The sequence below is a fragment of the Spermophilus citellus genome (genome assembly GCF_964194105.1).
Source record: "Spermophilus citellus genome assembly, chromosome: 13".
NCBI classification, from domain to species: Eukaryota; Metazoa; Chordata; class Mammalia; order Rodentia; family Sciuridae; genus Spermophilus; species Spermophilus citellus.
In genome coordinates this window covers 14,114,949-14,128,915 of record NC_138193.1, presented here as the reverse complement: position 1 = coordinate 14,128,915, position 13,967 = coordinate 14,114,949, and the positions used below count along the sequence as shown (strand labels likewise).

The 13,967-nt window shown below is 48.8% G+C and overlaps 1 protein-coding gene and 1 long non-coding RNA gene across 4 annotated transcripts in view; one reads left to right on the top strand and one right to left on the bottom strand.

Annotated features, from left to right (window-relative positions):
• Nucleotides 1-169: 169 nt before the first annotated feature.
• On the top strand, nt 170-11,009 carry LOC308632843. 2 transcript variants are annotated; one of them, XR_014018642.1, is made up of 3 exons: nt 170-273; nt 5,889-6,020; nt 7,833-11,009. It is a non-coding gene; the product is annotated as an uncharacterized lncRNA (long non-coding RNA). The 2 variants fall into 2 exon arrangements; XR_014018643.1 differs by having other exon boundaries at nt 177-277.
• The window catches only part of ACOXL (acyl-CoA oxidase like), a gene marked incomplete at its 5' end in the record, with an annotated part of 295,548 nt that continues 285,201 nt past the window's right edge, over nt 3,621-13,967 (bottom strand). For both annotated transcript variants that reach the window (XM_081265193.1, XM_081265194.1), the window contains one exon: nt 3,621-3,835. In XM_081265193.1, the coding sequence (XP_081121319.1) occupies nt 3,635-3,835 (201 nt within the window). In that variant the 3' untranslated portion in view covers nt 3,621-3,634. The remainder of the gene's footprint in view (nt 3,836-13,967) is intronic.

Here is a 13,967-nt window from a genome sequence, read left to right as displayed (position 1 = left end):
GGCCTGCGACGCTGCACAACCTCCGCGCGCTGCATCCCGATTCGAATCCTACTTCAGCTAAGTGCCCGAAGCTTCAGCGCCGACGACCCTTCCCCAGAATGCCCCAGCCTGGGAAGGAACCCAACCCACACAAATCGCCGCCTCCCGCCAGGCGACAAGCGGAACGAATGGGAGCGTCTCCGCCCGCACGTGCGCGGAAAGCGGGCACTACAGGGAGCCATACGGGCTCCAACGCCTGTTTTCCAAACGTCCCCGGCCCGCTGCTTGAGACTCGTAGGTATTTACCTTGCGTTTCTCAGTCCGAGAATCAGAGTCAGACATTGGGGGGACAAGAGCCAAGGAAGGGCGCCGAGGTGGTAGAGACGGGAAACGGCACGAATCTAGCTGCCCCAAGCGGTTCTGACCGCAATGGGGCAGGGCTCACAGGCTGGCTGCAGGAATCCCGCGGCGGCGGTGTTGGCGCGCGGACTCAGCCGCGATACTACGAGCTAGAGACCCAGCGGCTGCGCGGAGCGAAGTGAAACCTGCGCGGCCCTGCAGCCCTGCTCAGACTGGAGGCCCCACGCCCGCGCCAATCACCGCGGGCCCCGCCCCCGCTAGGTCCCGCCCCGGCGGGGGGCTGTCAAGTCCCGCCTCCGCAGCTCCGGGGCCGCTGGCGCGTGCAGGCCGGGGCAGGTAGAGGCGGGGGTGGCCGGGCCGGGTTCCCTGCCGCGCGCGCCGCCAGCCCTGGCGTGTTTACCAGAGTGACTCGGCCTGCTAACGCTGCATGCGCGCCCATCCCCCACTCCGAAGTCTACACTCCCCCCCACCCAGTGTCCGCTGTGGCTAGCGCGCAGAACAGAGGGGGCGCTCGGGGCACGGTCTGAGCCCAGCCTGGCTACAGCCGCCAGTGAAAGCCTCTGGAGGCGCCCCTGCCCCTTACTGTGCAGTTTCCACCGCTCCGGCCAGCTTGGTGACAGGATTGGTCCTTGAAAACTCGCGGATGCGAGGCTGGACGCTGGCTCTTCCTTCTCCAAGAATCTGAGCCTTCGGGGCGAGGGGGGGTGGGGACCCAAATCCACAAGATGTTCACCTCTCTCGCCCTGCCTTGCGCCGGACTCTTAGGAGACCTCCTGTCACCCCGCAGACGCTACCCAGCGTTTGTGGGGCGCTCAATCTGCTTAAGAGACAGAGCCCATGGTGGGAAAGAGAGTTTAGAAAAAGGCAAGGAGTGATCCCAGGAGGAGCATTCTCCGCAGCCTGGGTGCGAGGGTACGCAGAGTAAATCAAATAGGGAAATGAAAAAAAAAAAAAAAACACCTCAAATAATTTTAAGAAAATAAAAGGGCATAAAGAAGCGTCTCGGCCTCTAGACGAGAAAAGGTGGTGCTTGCACTCTGTTGGGACCCCCGAAATTTGCTGGGGGAGAGACCTGCCAGAACCATTCCTCAGCGGGCTAAAGCTGGCTCAGGCGGAACAGCGAAGTTCTGGCCTCACTGAAAGAGCCAGCCGCATAGGTGTCGCAATATCCCCCGAACCTCCTCCTTTCGCGTCCCCATCCTCCTCCTCCTCCTCCTCCTCGAAGTCCGTGGCCCCAACTCTTCCCTTTCCCAGGAGACCAAACTCCATCTCCCATTGCTCCTCTGGGTCTGCACTCCTGCCCAACCTCGCAGCTGGTGACCAGGGCCTTCCTGCCCGCTCCCCAACCCGAGGCTTCGAGGCAACCGCGGCGGGGTAGTGGGAGGTCGGTCCGGAAATGGAACATTTTGCAGGCTGCTAGGTGGGGATTGAGAAAACTCCATGTAGGGACCTCTCTAATCCGCAACCCCGCGGACCGGGAGAAGCCGCCTCCTCCCGTTTAGAGGAGCAAGTGAGGAGGCCTTGTCTTGCCATCGGGCCATCTTGGTCCTTTTTGTGTTCAGAAGCAGATCTAACGTCAGCGTGACACAGCACAGTCTCAGGTTAAAGTCTCCTTCTCTGGTGAGTCCTGGGCTAGGTGAAGGAAGCCACGGGTTCCCAGAGGGTCTGGAGGACGCGCGCCAAGTCCCGCCCGGGGATTTCGCTACAACAGGGAAATGGCAAGGGCGTGGACGCAGCGAGGTAGACTCCTAGGCCGAGGTCTGTGCTGACCCGGGCTAGGAATTCCCGCCCGCGGCTGTCGGTAGCTGCCGGAGCCGCCTGCGGCTCGGCCACTCCTTATCCTACCCGGGGGAGAGCAAAGGAACCAGCTCCTCTAGCCGAGAGCCCCAAATACGCCGTGTTCGGCGCTCCTGGCGGTGTCGGGCCACATAGACCCGGCGGGAAAAGAACCTCGCAGCAGAATGCGGGGTTGCCTGTCCTTAAGTAGCTCCACCATCCCTGTGTCGCCCGCTCTGTGACCTCGTGAACAAATGTAAAAAAACAAAGGTCTCTGGGAAAGCAACCGGCTAAGCACCCATACTTGGGGCGCAACAAGGAAGCCGGCCTGGAGGCGGAGGTTCCTGCTTTGCACGCGACCCAGACTGTGCTGGGCGGCTTGGATCAGGTCCCCCGCCTCAGGTGACCGCGAGCCTTTAGGGCCTTCTGGTGTTGGGTAGGGAGGTCCTCCCGGAACTGGGCTTGAGCCCAGAGAAGGGCGGCATGGAAAGGGCCGGTGGGTATTGTATTACCCGTCCTGGACATCGCTCTCGCTGCCACTGGCGGGGCTGTGTTCCTGTCGCTGTCATGAGAAGTGGAGGGAGAGACGAGAGAAGATGAGTTGGACTGAGAGAAAGAAGAATGAAATCGTGCAACTGGGATTTAAGAAATGAGAAATCCACGGACCGCAGGCGCCGCCTGTGTGGTCTCCCAAGTTCCGAAACCAATTTATTGCGATGTATTCCCCAGATCCCCTCCCCCGACCTCAACAAGCAGCGGAGGCGCCTTCCCAGCACCCAGGTTCTTTATTAAACTTGGTGTCTGTGCTCTTCTAAAGAACAGATTACAGTTTCACGTGGCAAAAAAATGTTTTCCGCGCGTTGTCTTGCGGTCCGGAAACCGCCCGCCTGGGAGGACCAGCCCAAGTTCTGACTTTGCTCAGAGCACAACTCCAGGCTCAGCTCCCCTCCCCCTGCCGGTGCGTTTCCCAGCGGAGCCCCAAAGGTCTGATTCACTGGAAAAGCCTCAGTGGCTGGCTAAACCTTTGCCCGGCCCGGAATGGATGGGGCTTTTTTTCTTTTTCTTGTTTCCTTTCGCCTGAGGGTATTTGATTTTTATGTTTTGGGTGTTTTTTTTTTTTTTCACCCAGAACCAGAGTTTTTCGAAATCACTGGGAATCTGACTCACCGCTGACAGCAGATCTTTGGCGGCACCCGTCTGTGGGGTGCGCTCGCGGGGGAGCCCACTCTGATTGTCTCGGGGGATCCGACGCCAAAGCTAGACGAGGTCGCGGCCTGGCCAGGCGGGGTTACAGGAAAAGGACCAAGTGTTTTAGTTCCCTGGCGGCCGTCTAGGCTCGCTCTGCCCTACAGCCAACCGCGCGCCTCCAAAGCGTCGGCTGGACCTCTGCTCCGCCACCCAAATCCCCGCGGGCGGCGGCCGCGCGCGTGCCAGCCCGGCCTCTGCCCCAGCTTCGGACACCCATGAAGGGAGTTTGGGGGCAGCTGCCGACTGGCCGCTACTCTTCCGTCCACGCGGGTTACAGCTTGGCTCCCAGCTTGGGCCGCTGGGACCGCTCCGCTTCCCCAGCCAGCGGCAGAATCCGCGCAGGGTAGAAGGCCCAGGCGGCGTGCGGGGTGGGGATCCCGGCGATTGGTGCGTGGAGGCTGGTGTGTGGAATGTTGAAGGCAGAGACCACCCTCAGGGCATCATCCTTCACCGAGTCACACAAATCCAGTAACTGCAAAACATGACACAAAGGGGACAGGTCAGATGTTGACGCACTCACAACGACCTAGTGCCAGCAACTTTCCGTGCAACCAAAAGCACCCGCACTCTCATCGACTATGGACACCAATTTCCCTTAAGAGTCTAGAGACCCAGGAGGGTGCAAACAGTTGGTCGGAAAGAAAACCCTCGGAAGCCTTTTTTTTTTTAGCGAAAAATCTTAACTTTCTGACACCTAGTCCGGCGGAAGCCTAGAGTTTTTCCGTAGGGGACGGGGGCAGGTCAAACTCCGAATTAGCAGGGGAACGGCAGTCTCAGAACTGACGTCCTCCTCTCCTTCCTTCTTTTCTCTTTCCTTCTCTCCCCACCCTTCCCCTCCCTTTCCCTCCTCTCCACCTCTGGAGTGCCTGGGGTGCCACCATCTGGCGCGCAGATGCAACTGAACAAGAACCTCCAAACAGGTGAACCAGTACAGACTTGCCCCAATCTTCCCAGACTAGAGCCTCCAGACCCCGGCTGGAAGGAGAGAGGCTTCCTGAAACTCAGCGCGATGTCGGACCAAAGCTAGTTATTGGCATGTTCGCACCGTCCACCTTCCCAAATCGACCTGCAGTTACCCAAACACCAAGGAACCCCACGGACACCCTCGGTGTTTTTGACAGTCACTGGAGGCCTGGAGGAAACATCTCTGGCAGAAGGGAGGAGGGAAAGATGCAGGCCAGTTATTTGGAGAAGCTGCCCTGGGTGGATTTTTATTTCATTTTCCATTCTTCAGGTGCCAGCACATTTTTTTTTTTCATTCCCAAAGGGGAGGGAGAAACAAGCTACCAAAACAATAGATTGTTTTTCCAAAACTGACAAGGGTAGAGGATTGCTTGCTTAACTTTTCCCCTAACCAACTATGTACTGTATTCCTCCATTTTTCAAGTTCCCAGCCAGTCCTAAATTTCTTTCATTCCCCAAATCTCAGTAAACTCCCCGGTATCCTGGCTTATTCTTTGGTTTAAAAAACATCACTTAACATGAGCCCAGCCCCGCCCCCCCCCCCCCCCCCCCGCAAGTAGCAGTCATCTCTCAGCTAATGTTAAGAACACAGTTTCTTTTTGTAGTTGTCCAAAATGCCATTTCAGAAGTTCAAAGAAAAGAGAGCCCAGAAAATGGAGGTGGAGGACAGGGAGTCTGGGTGGGGTGGGGAAGAGCATGGGTGGTTGATGTCCAAATGTGCATCTTCCCTGCGAATGTGCTCTATGACATCAATAATTTCTAATGAAAACCTTCATTCTCCAACCTTGTGGTTAAGCATCATCAAATCAGTACTGAAAAGACTTTGATCATATTTGCAAGATGCGCTGAGATGAACTTTCCCTGACCAAGATTTCAAAGTTTGTAATTAATACTCTTGACAAATCCCTGACTAATCTGTCAACTCTCGGTGTCTCTAACCACACAGTTCAAAACCATGAGATGCTGTATGTAGCCCCCGAACTAGCCACATATTGCCACATAACTGTTCAAAATAATGATCCCTTTGGGTTAGCATGACGCAATTCCACCAACTTTTGTCCTATGTTCACCAATGGGAGACATTCAGTTTGACGAAAGGTTTTGTGGAAGAGAATATAGATTTGGTTTATCTACTGCTAAATACAGAATTAAGGGTCAGATGTAGAAATTACAGAAGGCAGATTTCTATTCAATATAAGAAAAACTTGTTAATTTTTTAAAAAAATGTATGTATGTATGTATGTGTTTTTGTGGTGCTGAGGATCAAACCCAGGGCCTCGCCTACACTAGGCAAGCACCCCACCTCCCGGCCCCAATGAGTAGAGCCTAGGAAAACTTTTTAAAATAGAAAATTAAACAGGAACCCAATGGCTGGCAAAGAAAAGGGTTCCTTTACTCATAAGTGTTCAGAGGTGACTCTGCTAATGACATCCTAGGGAAGGACAGTGAACTGGATGGAGAGACTAGATGTTGACTGTCAAGATTCCTTCTGAATTGAAAGTTCTGGAGGGTCTAAATTAATCCTCCTTCTCACTTTCTTCATGCTTTATGAACTTCAACAGGACCCTGGAAACCATTCAAGATCAGATGTAAGGATCAGGCCTTGGGTGGTTGGTTGACTGGTTCCAGGTGTTCACGCCCTCTGTCTCTGCCTGCCAGATGCAGATCATCACCATCATCATTTCATCCATAAAGTACGTACTGGAGTCACCTGTGTCAGGGGCCAAGCTGGGCCTGGAGGGCTTGGGGGTCCACACTGCAGGCACAGTGTCTCCTGCATCATGAATCTTGTTGCAGAATTTTATAGACTTTTTTTAAAATATGGTCACCTTAATGCAAAATACTCCTGAATAGCTAATATAGTATTGATTATTGCATTTACAGTATTTTTTTTTACTACCATGGAGTATTTTTATTTAGGCCTAAACAATCTATGATTAAGTATAGTTTATTACCAAACATATCCTTTTATATTATAAACACAAAAATGGCACATTATTGTAGGGGTCTCCCTGACCTGCCAATTTGTGACCCTTTTATATTGGACAAAGTATCCCAAATTTTACAAAGAAAATTCACCAGCTTTTGGGAAAACACACACACACACACACACACACACACACACACACACACACATCAAGAAGTGCTATTTAAAAACCAACCAACAAAACACATAAACAAGTCATTGGTTTTTGCAGAAAAATTTTCAAAGGGCAGAACCCAAAGGTGCGTATTGCCCCACAAATGATGAGATCGTGAGATCTATTGAGGTGGGCAGGGGAGAGCCAGCAAGTGGAATTTGAGAAGATCTATTTTAAAGAAGCAGAAGTTCTCGGAGCCCTCCAGGGACTGGTGGAGAGCAGGTCAGTCAGTGGATCTGTGCAGGGAGGTGTTCATATCAGTCTGGCCCCCCAGCTCTACCTACCTGTTTTCTTCCTTTGCCTCCTTGACTCTTCCAGTACTTTCCTTGTTTTGGTTGGGGGTGGGGGGATGGCTAGGATGTCCATGGAGCTCTCCAGCCTCCTCAGCCCTCTACTGCCACTGCCTGGTCTTCCTCACAGCACCGAGGCTGGCCAACTGTGGGCCACACTTGCAGGGACTCCCAGCCATCACCCGAGTGCCTTCGCTTGGTTCTCTATCTGGGTAAAGTTCCTTACCCCAACTTGAAATGCCTCAAGAGATGAATGCCCAACCAGGACCAGCCCCTGTCTTGCTTGGGCACTGTGCTAGACACTTTTTCTCCATCTCTTGTATCTGAGAGGACTTGACTTGCTTTGCCAATAGAATATGGAGAGAATTCCGGAACTTAGGCCTAAGAAGCTTTGCAATCCCTGCAACCCAGGGGCCACTTCCTCTGCCGAAGCCCAATCTAGGCTGCTGGAGGATAAAAGGCCAAGTGGACAGGGGCCAATGTACCTTGGCCAAAAGCCAGCACTCACTGCCTGAGGAGTCGGAGGCCATCTTGCACACCCCAAGACTGCTGAACCCAGTTGACTGTAGCCCCAGGAGAGATTTGAGGTTAGACTAGCCAAAGAACTGCCCAGGTTGCCAACCCACAGAACTGGTATTAATCACTATTACTGGTTAGCACACACAAATGGAAACTTTCAACCTTACTAATGGAAACAACAACAACAAAAAAAACCTGCTATAAAGTTATCAGTTGTACCTCATCTTCAAAAGGAATTTCAATGCAGCCCACTCCTGCTTTCTAAGAGATTATTAGATGTTGGTGGGTGGTACATATAATTTCCCATCCATTCTTTCTGAGTTGACTGTGTTGTCTACCCCAGTCCCAGTCAGCATTCCATAGACTATTGTGCCAGTCTTTTGGGAAGAATCAATCTCTGCTATCCAGGGTTGTGCTTCTCACGATATCCCCGATGGCCAGGCATGGAAGGGCAACAGGTACAGAAGGGAGCTACTCGGCTGCCTGGCCTTGGAGGCTGCCTGCATCTCTCTCTAACAGTGCCATGAAGTCAATGTTTGTCTCTTTCCACACCGAGGTTTTCTGCTCTGCTCTGCTCTACATTGACTGACTGGAATTTAATGTGCATCTACTGTGGGCCAGATTCCAGAAGAGGTCTTCACCTCCACGGACTCCCTCAGTGCTCCTCACAACTCTCCTGGGGACCCCTCCACTTTACAAGTGAGGAAACCAAGCCTTAAAAATATTCAGCATGTTGGTGCAAGTCACCACCCTGGTGAGGGTGCCAGTGGGTTTAACCCAGGAGCTTCTTTCTACAGCCCTGTCCACCCTTTCTGCTCCCTCTTCCTCCAAGTGCTCGCTGTTTCCAGTCTTGGAGGCTGTGGGTGTCGCACTGAGGATCACCTCCTGCATCGCAGCCAGTGTGTAACTGTTGATACTCCACCTAAGATGTTCTGTATGCCCAGAGAGAGCACACAGGCCTGTCCAACCACATTGGCTCAGATGTCCCCAAAATACTATGGCCGTAATGGCGCCCAGAGATGATCTGGCTTCAGAACCAGCTGCCATGATGCAAATGGGTGTCCAGAACACACTGGATTCTCTTCCTGTGGAGGGAGAGACACTTTCTCTGCAGATTGTTCTTTGGGAAGCTGGGAGAACTCCTCTGCACTGGTCATTGTCCCCTCTCTGGTCCTCCAGCTCACCACCTTAAGCCAAAACACAAACACAATTCAAATCCCTTCCAAGGAACAACATGTGGGCCGCCAAATCATGGCCTGGCCAGTGAACACTGCCAAGTCAAATAAATTGCCTGCAGCTAGTAAAGACTTCTAGCAAAGACTTCCAAACTCAGGCATGCACAGAAGCTTTGGCCTGACTTATCCCCACCCATTTGCCTCTCCCGAAGGACTGCCTACCCTTTATAAAGACAAATGTTGGTGGTAGGCGATGGTGGCTAATGTGCCACCTGAGCCCCTACTGCCTGACCAGTGATCAACACTTCCTGTGGCACAGTCTCACACCCCGTGCTGATTCTGTCTCTCTCAGTTCACTGCCCAGAGGGCTCCTCATGGCAGGGTTAGGCCGTAGCTTGCTGGGCCTCCCAGTCCCAGGAACAGGTACATTTTCCTGGTTTCCTTGACAGCCAAGTTTTGATAGCATGAAACAAAACTCTGTGGTTCAAACAATAATCAGGACTCCTAATTGATATTTCTTTGGCATCAACTTAAATCATATCTTATGTTGATTAGCTCTTTAGCTAATAAAAATATTTAGCATAGTCTGATACAACAGACTGGAGAAACTGCCTTCTTAACCAAAAAAACCACACCTTCACTTAGCCTATATTTAGACATACTTTACCTTCAAAATGTTCTTCCTACTGCAATTTAATTAAATGAATTAATCAAGTAATTTGGTAACAGGGACTGAACCCATGGGTGCTTAACCACTGAGCCACATCCCCAGCCCTTTTTTATTTTGAAACAGGGCTTCCTTAACTTGTTTAGGGCCTTGCTAAGTTGCTGAGGCTGGCCTCCAACTTGAGATCCTCCTGCCTGAGCCCCCCAGAGTCACTGGGAGTACAGGCATGTGCCACCACACCCAGCTTGCAATTTATTTTTTGACTAAAGAGTACACAATTCAACTATTTACTAAGTATTACTGAAATGCCCATTTCTCTAAAGGAAAGCAGCTCTGATCCTTGACATTACCACTCCTAATGATTTCTTTCTCTCTAAGATGTAAGGATGAGAAGAATCTGGCAGAGGGTGAGCATTTATAAACATTGTTGCTATTTTCCTCCTTCCTTTCTTTGGCTGTGCTAGAGATTGACCCAGGGCCTCACACACCCTAGGCAAGCCCTGTCCCATGAGCTGCACCCCTAGCACTATTGTTATTATTATCCTGTGTTCTCTAGTTAGTAATAAATGCAATTTCTTTACAACTCTGGCATTGCCTTTACAAAGTCTGCTTAATCATCATTACCTTAGAGTACTGACACGAGGCAACAGCTTTAACCACTTAATAAGAACTTCTGACATTTATTCATACTAGAACTGATTCATAAGAGGAGAAGTTTAGAAAGAAGACGACTGCACGCTGCCTTCCCTTTAGAATACAGGAAACCATATGAAAGTTTTGGCAATGGAATTAAAGTAACCACAATGCAGCTCTTGGTAGCACTTTCTACCCGTGAAGGCAGTGACATGAAGTGAAAAAGAATATTCAATTAGGTGGTTATCAAAGAGGTGCCATATTAGCTTCAGACATTTTCCTACAAAAGAAGAGGACGGTTTAGTCAACTGATAGTTTAGCCTGATTAGGACACACCCATGAAGAGTGATTTTTCAGTCAAACATTTCAAGAGGCAGAAGCCCTGCCAACTAGCTGGACGTGGGGGCAGATTCCTGGAATCCCAGCAGCCCAGGAGGCTGAGGCAGGAGGATCATGAGTTCAAAGCCAGCCTCAGCAACTTAGCGAGGTCCTAAGCAACTTAGTGAAACCCTGCCTCTAAATAAAACAAATTTAAAAAGGGCAGGGGATGTGGCTGTTCAATCCTTGGTACCCTCTTCTCCCCAGAAAGCCCCCCAAATTGCCAGAACTCAATACAGACATGCTTTGGTACAGCAGGGGATAAATTCCATAGGACCCCCACAAACTGCTGCAGATATCACAATCCGCCGATGCTCAAATCACTCATCTAGGATGGGGTAGTATTTGATCCACGCACATCCTCTCCAATGCTTTAAATCATCTTTGGATTACCTTACTCACTATAAATGTAAATAGTTGTTATAGTGTATCATTTAGGGGATCGTGACAAGAAAAACCAATTCTGGATATGCTTAACACAGACACAACTTTTTAAAGAATGTTTTCAACTGTGGTTGGTTGAATCTGTGGATGCAGAATTGTTATGGTTTGGATGTGAGGTGGCCCCTGAAGTCATGTGTGAGACAGTGCAGGAAAGTTTAGAGGTGAAATGACTGGGTTATGGGAGCCCTGTCCTAATCAGTGCGTTAACCCTTGATGGCATCAACTGGGTAGACAGTACTGGGTGTGGTGTGGCTGGAGGAGTAGGTCACTGGGGGCATGCATTTGGGGTTTATATTTTATCCCTGGTGATTGGAGCTCTCTCTGCTTCCTATGATTGCCATGTCCTGAGCTGCTCTTCTCATTCGCCATGATGTTCTGCCTCCTCTCAGGCTGAGGGCAATGAAGTCTAAGGACTGAGACCTCTGAAACCACGAGCACCAAATAAACTTCTTATCCTTTAAAATTGTTGCCAGGTCTTTTGGTCACAATGGCAAAAAAAAAAAAAAAACAGACTAAAACAAGAGCCCACAAATATGAAGGGCTGACTGTGCAGTAAGAGTCCAAAGGTATTATGAAAAAAGGCTGTGTCCTGGAGTTTTTATTTCATGCACCAAAATGATTTCAAAAACAGTTTGGGAAGGCTCCCACTTTTAGTTAGGGTATAGAAAGAGTTGAGAGAACTTTGCCGCCATGGTACTGGGGCTACTGAAAAGTACAGTACCTAAGAAAGGACTACAGAAGTCATTCCAGCATTCTACCACTCAGCTACAACCTCAATCCCTCTCATTTTGATATGATAAAATATCTTCCACATATTTAAGAAGTTTAGTGAATACCAAGCAGTACCGCACTTATGCATGTAATAATAAAATTTCTTAAAACCAAAATTATGAAAATTACAATATTAGTGAGAGAAAAGTCAATCTAATGCTTGGGAAAAATGGTAAGAATGACAGCTGAATCCTCATCACCACAAAGCAAGACAGCTGAGAATGGATTCAGTGCAAACACAATCAAAATCATAAATACCTCCTTTTCCCCAGGAAAGGCCTAAGCTAGTTCCAACACACAGAACACAAGATAGTCAAAAGCATTCTGAAAAGGAATAAACTACCTCGGGGACTTGTATTATCTGGTATAAGATCAACTACTACACCAATCATGGCACAATTAGCAAAATAATAGACAAATCAATGGAATTGATAGAAAGCTCCCCAAACAGATGATGACCACCTGATTCTCCATAAAGAGGTCAGACATTTCAACAGAGGAAGGAAAGCCTTTCAACAAACCGTGCCTAAACCCTTGGATAACATGAAAAATCAACTCCAACCCCTACCTTAGACTATACTCAGAAATAAATTTGAGATTCAAAGTAGACTAAATGTAGAAGTAAGAAATGTAAAAAAGCTTCTAAGAGAGAGCAAAGCAGACTACCTTCACAACCCCGAGTCAGGCAGAGATTTCTTCAAAAAGGCACAAGGGCGCTAACAAAGTTCATACATTGACAACTTCATACATCGTACTTAAACACATCTGCTTGTCAAAAGACATTGTTATAAAAATTAATAGGCAGGCCACAGACTGGGAAAAATATGAGTAGCATATCCAGGATGTATATATAGCACACTCTTACAACTTAGCATTCTCTCTCTCTCTCTCTCTCTCTCTCTCTCTCTCTCTCTCTCTCACACACACACACACACACACACACACACACACACACACACACACGGGGGTAGGGGTCATAAATAGGCAGAATATTTAACCAGATACTTTACAAAAAGAGACATACGACCAGCGATCACTTGAAAGGATGCCCAACAGCATTAGAGATCCGAGAAATGAAAATCCACATTCAGTGAGATAGGCTGCACCCCTGGAGAATAACTGACGTTAGAAGGCTGGCGACAGTGGAGAGGCTGTGGAGCCGGGACTCCCTCACCTGTTGCTAGTGGAGGTATAAAATGGGACAACCGCATTTGCAAAAGTGCTTATGGCAGTTTCTTAGTTCAACAAATATCTCCATACGATCCATTAATCATAAGTGTTTACCAACAGAAATGTCCAAAAAAATGGATATAGAAATTTTCCTGAAAATCTATATATAAAACCATCAGTCTGTGAACACCCTATATGGTCATTAGCAGGAGAAGACGTGATTTTTCTCAGCACAAACTATTAATGCAAAGAAAAGTAAGCCTTGACTCTTTGTTGTTGTTGTTGTTTTCTTTCACCAGTGAATGCTGATAAGACACTATATTTTAATACCTGATGCACTTGAAGTCAATAAGCCAGTTCCTGGGGACAATGACATACCAGTGGCCCAGAAAATTGAGCATTTGCAAGAGGGAAAGGGTAAGGAGAAGCCAGACAGATCTATACCATGGAATACTGCTTAGCAGTACAAATAAACAGACTACTTTTGCACCCAGCCATATAAATGAACCCCCAGAAAATTATGCTGAATGGAAAAGCCAGTTCCAAATTTTGCATATTATGTGATTCCATTTATACCATATTACTATTATTGTTGTCATTGATGCGGTACTGGGAATTGAACCCAGGACACTCCACCACCAAGCTGCACCCCCAGCTCTTTATTTATTGTTTTATTTTGAGGCTGGCTTCCAACTTGCAATCCCCTGCCTCAGCCTTCCTGGTCACCGGGGTTATGGGTGTGCACCACCGCGCCCAGGTATACAACATTTTTTAAATGACAAAATTATAGAAGTGGAGAAGAGGTTAGTGCATGTGGCCTGGAATTGAAGAGGGAGAGAAATGGGAAGATGGTGTGGCTATAAAGGAGCCACAAAGAGAGAGCCTGGGTGATGCAGAAACGGTGTATCCTGACTGTGTCAATGTCACTGTATCAAAGTCCAGGGTGTGATATTGTTCTATAGTTTCTCATGATGTAACCAAGAAGGGAAATCAGGCAAAGAGACCTGAAAACCTCTCTGTATTCTTCTTAAACTGCATGTGAATCTGTGATTCTCTCAAAATAAAAAGTTCATTTAAAAAATAAAAGCCACAAATTAATCACAGAATAAATTTTAAGTTAGTTTAAACAAAAGGGATTCCAATAGCCACCAAATGACTGTTTCCTTTTTCTTTTCATGCTTTTTAGTTGAAGCATAATGTTCATGCAGACACGTAAGTACAGGGGCTTCCTAAATTATCACAAAATGAACACGCCCATCCATCCTGCAGATTAAGAAACAAATGGAACACCTGCCTCCCCAAAGACCCTGTGAGAAGCCACATGGTTGTGCTGGACAAGTCACCCACACCGGCTCAGCAGCGACCAAGTAGGCCGCCAGAACCCATGCCTGGGGGTTCAAGCTGGACTCTGACGTGGGTGACCAGCATAATGCAAAAGGCCTTCTGTTTCCCA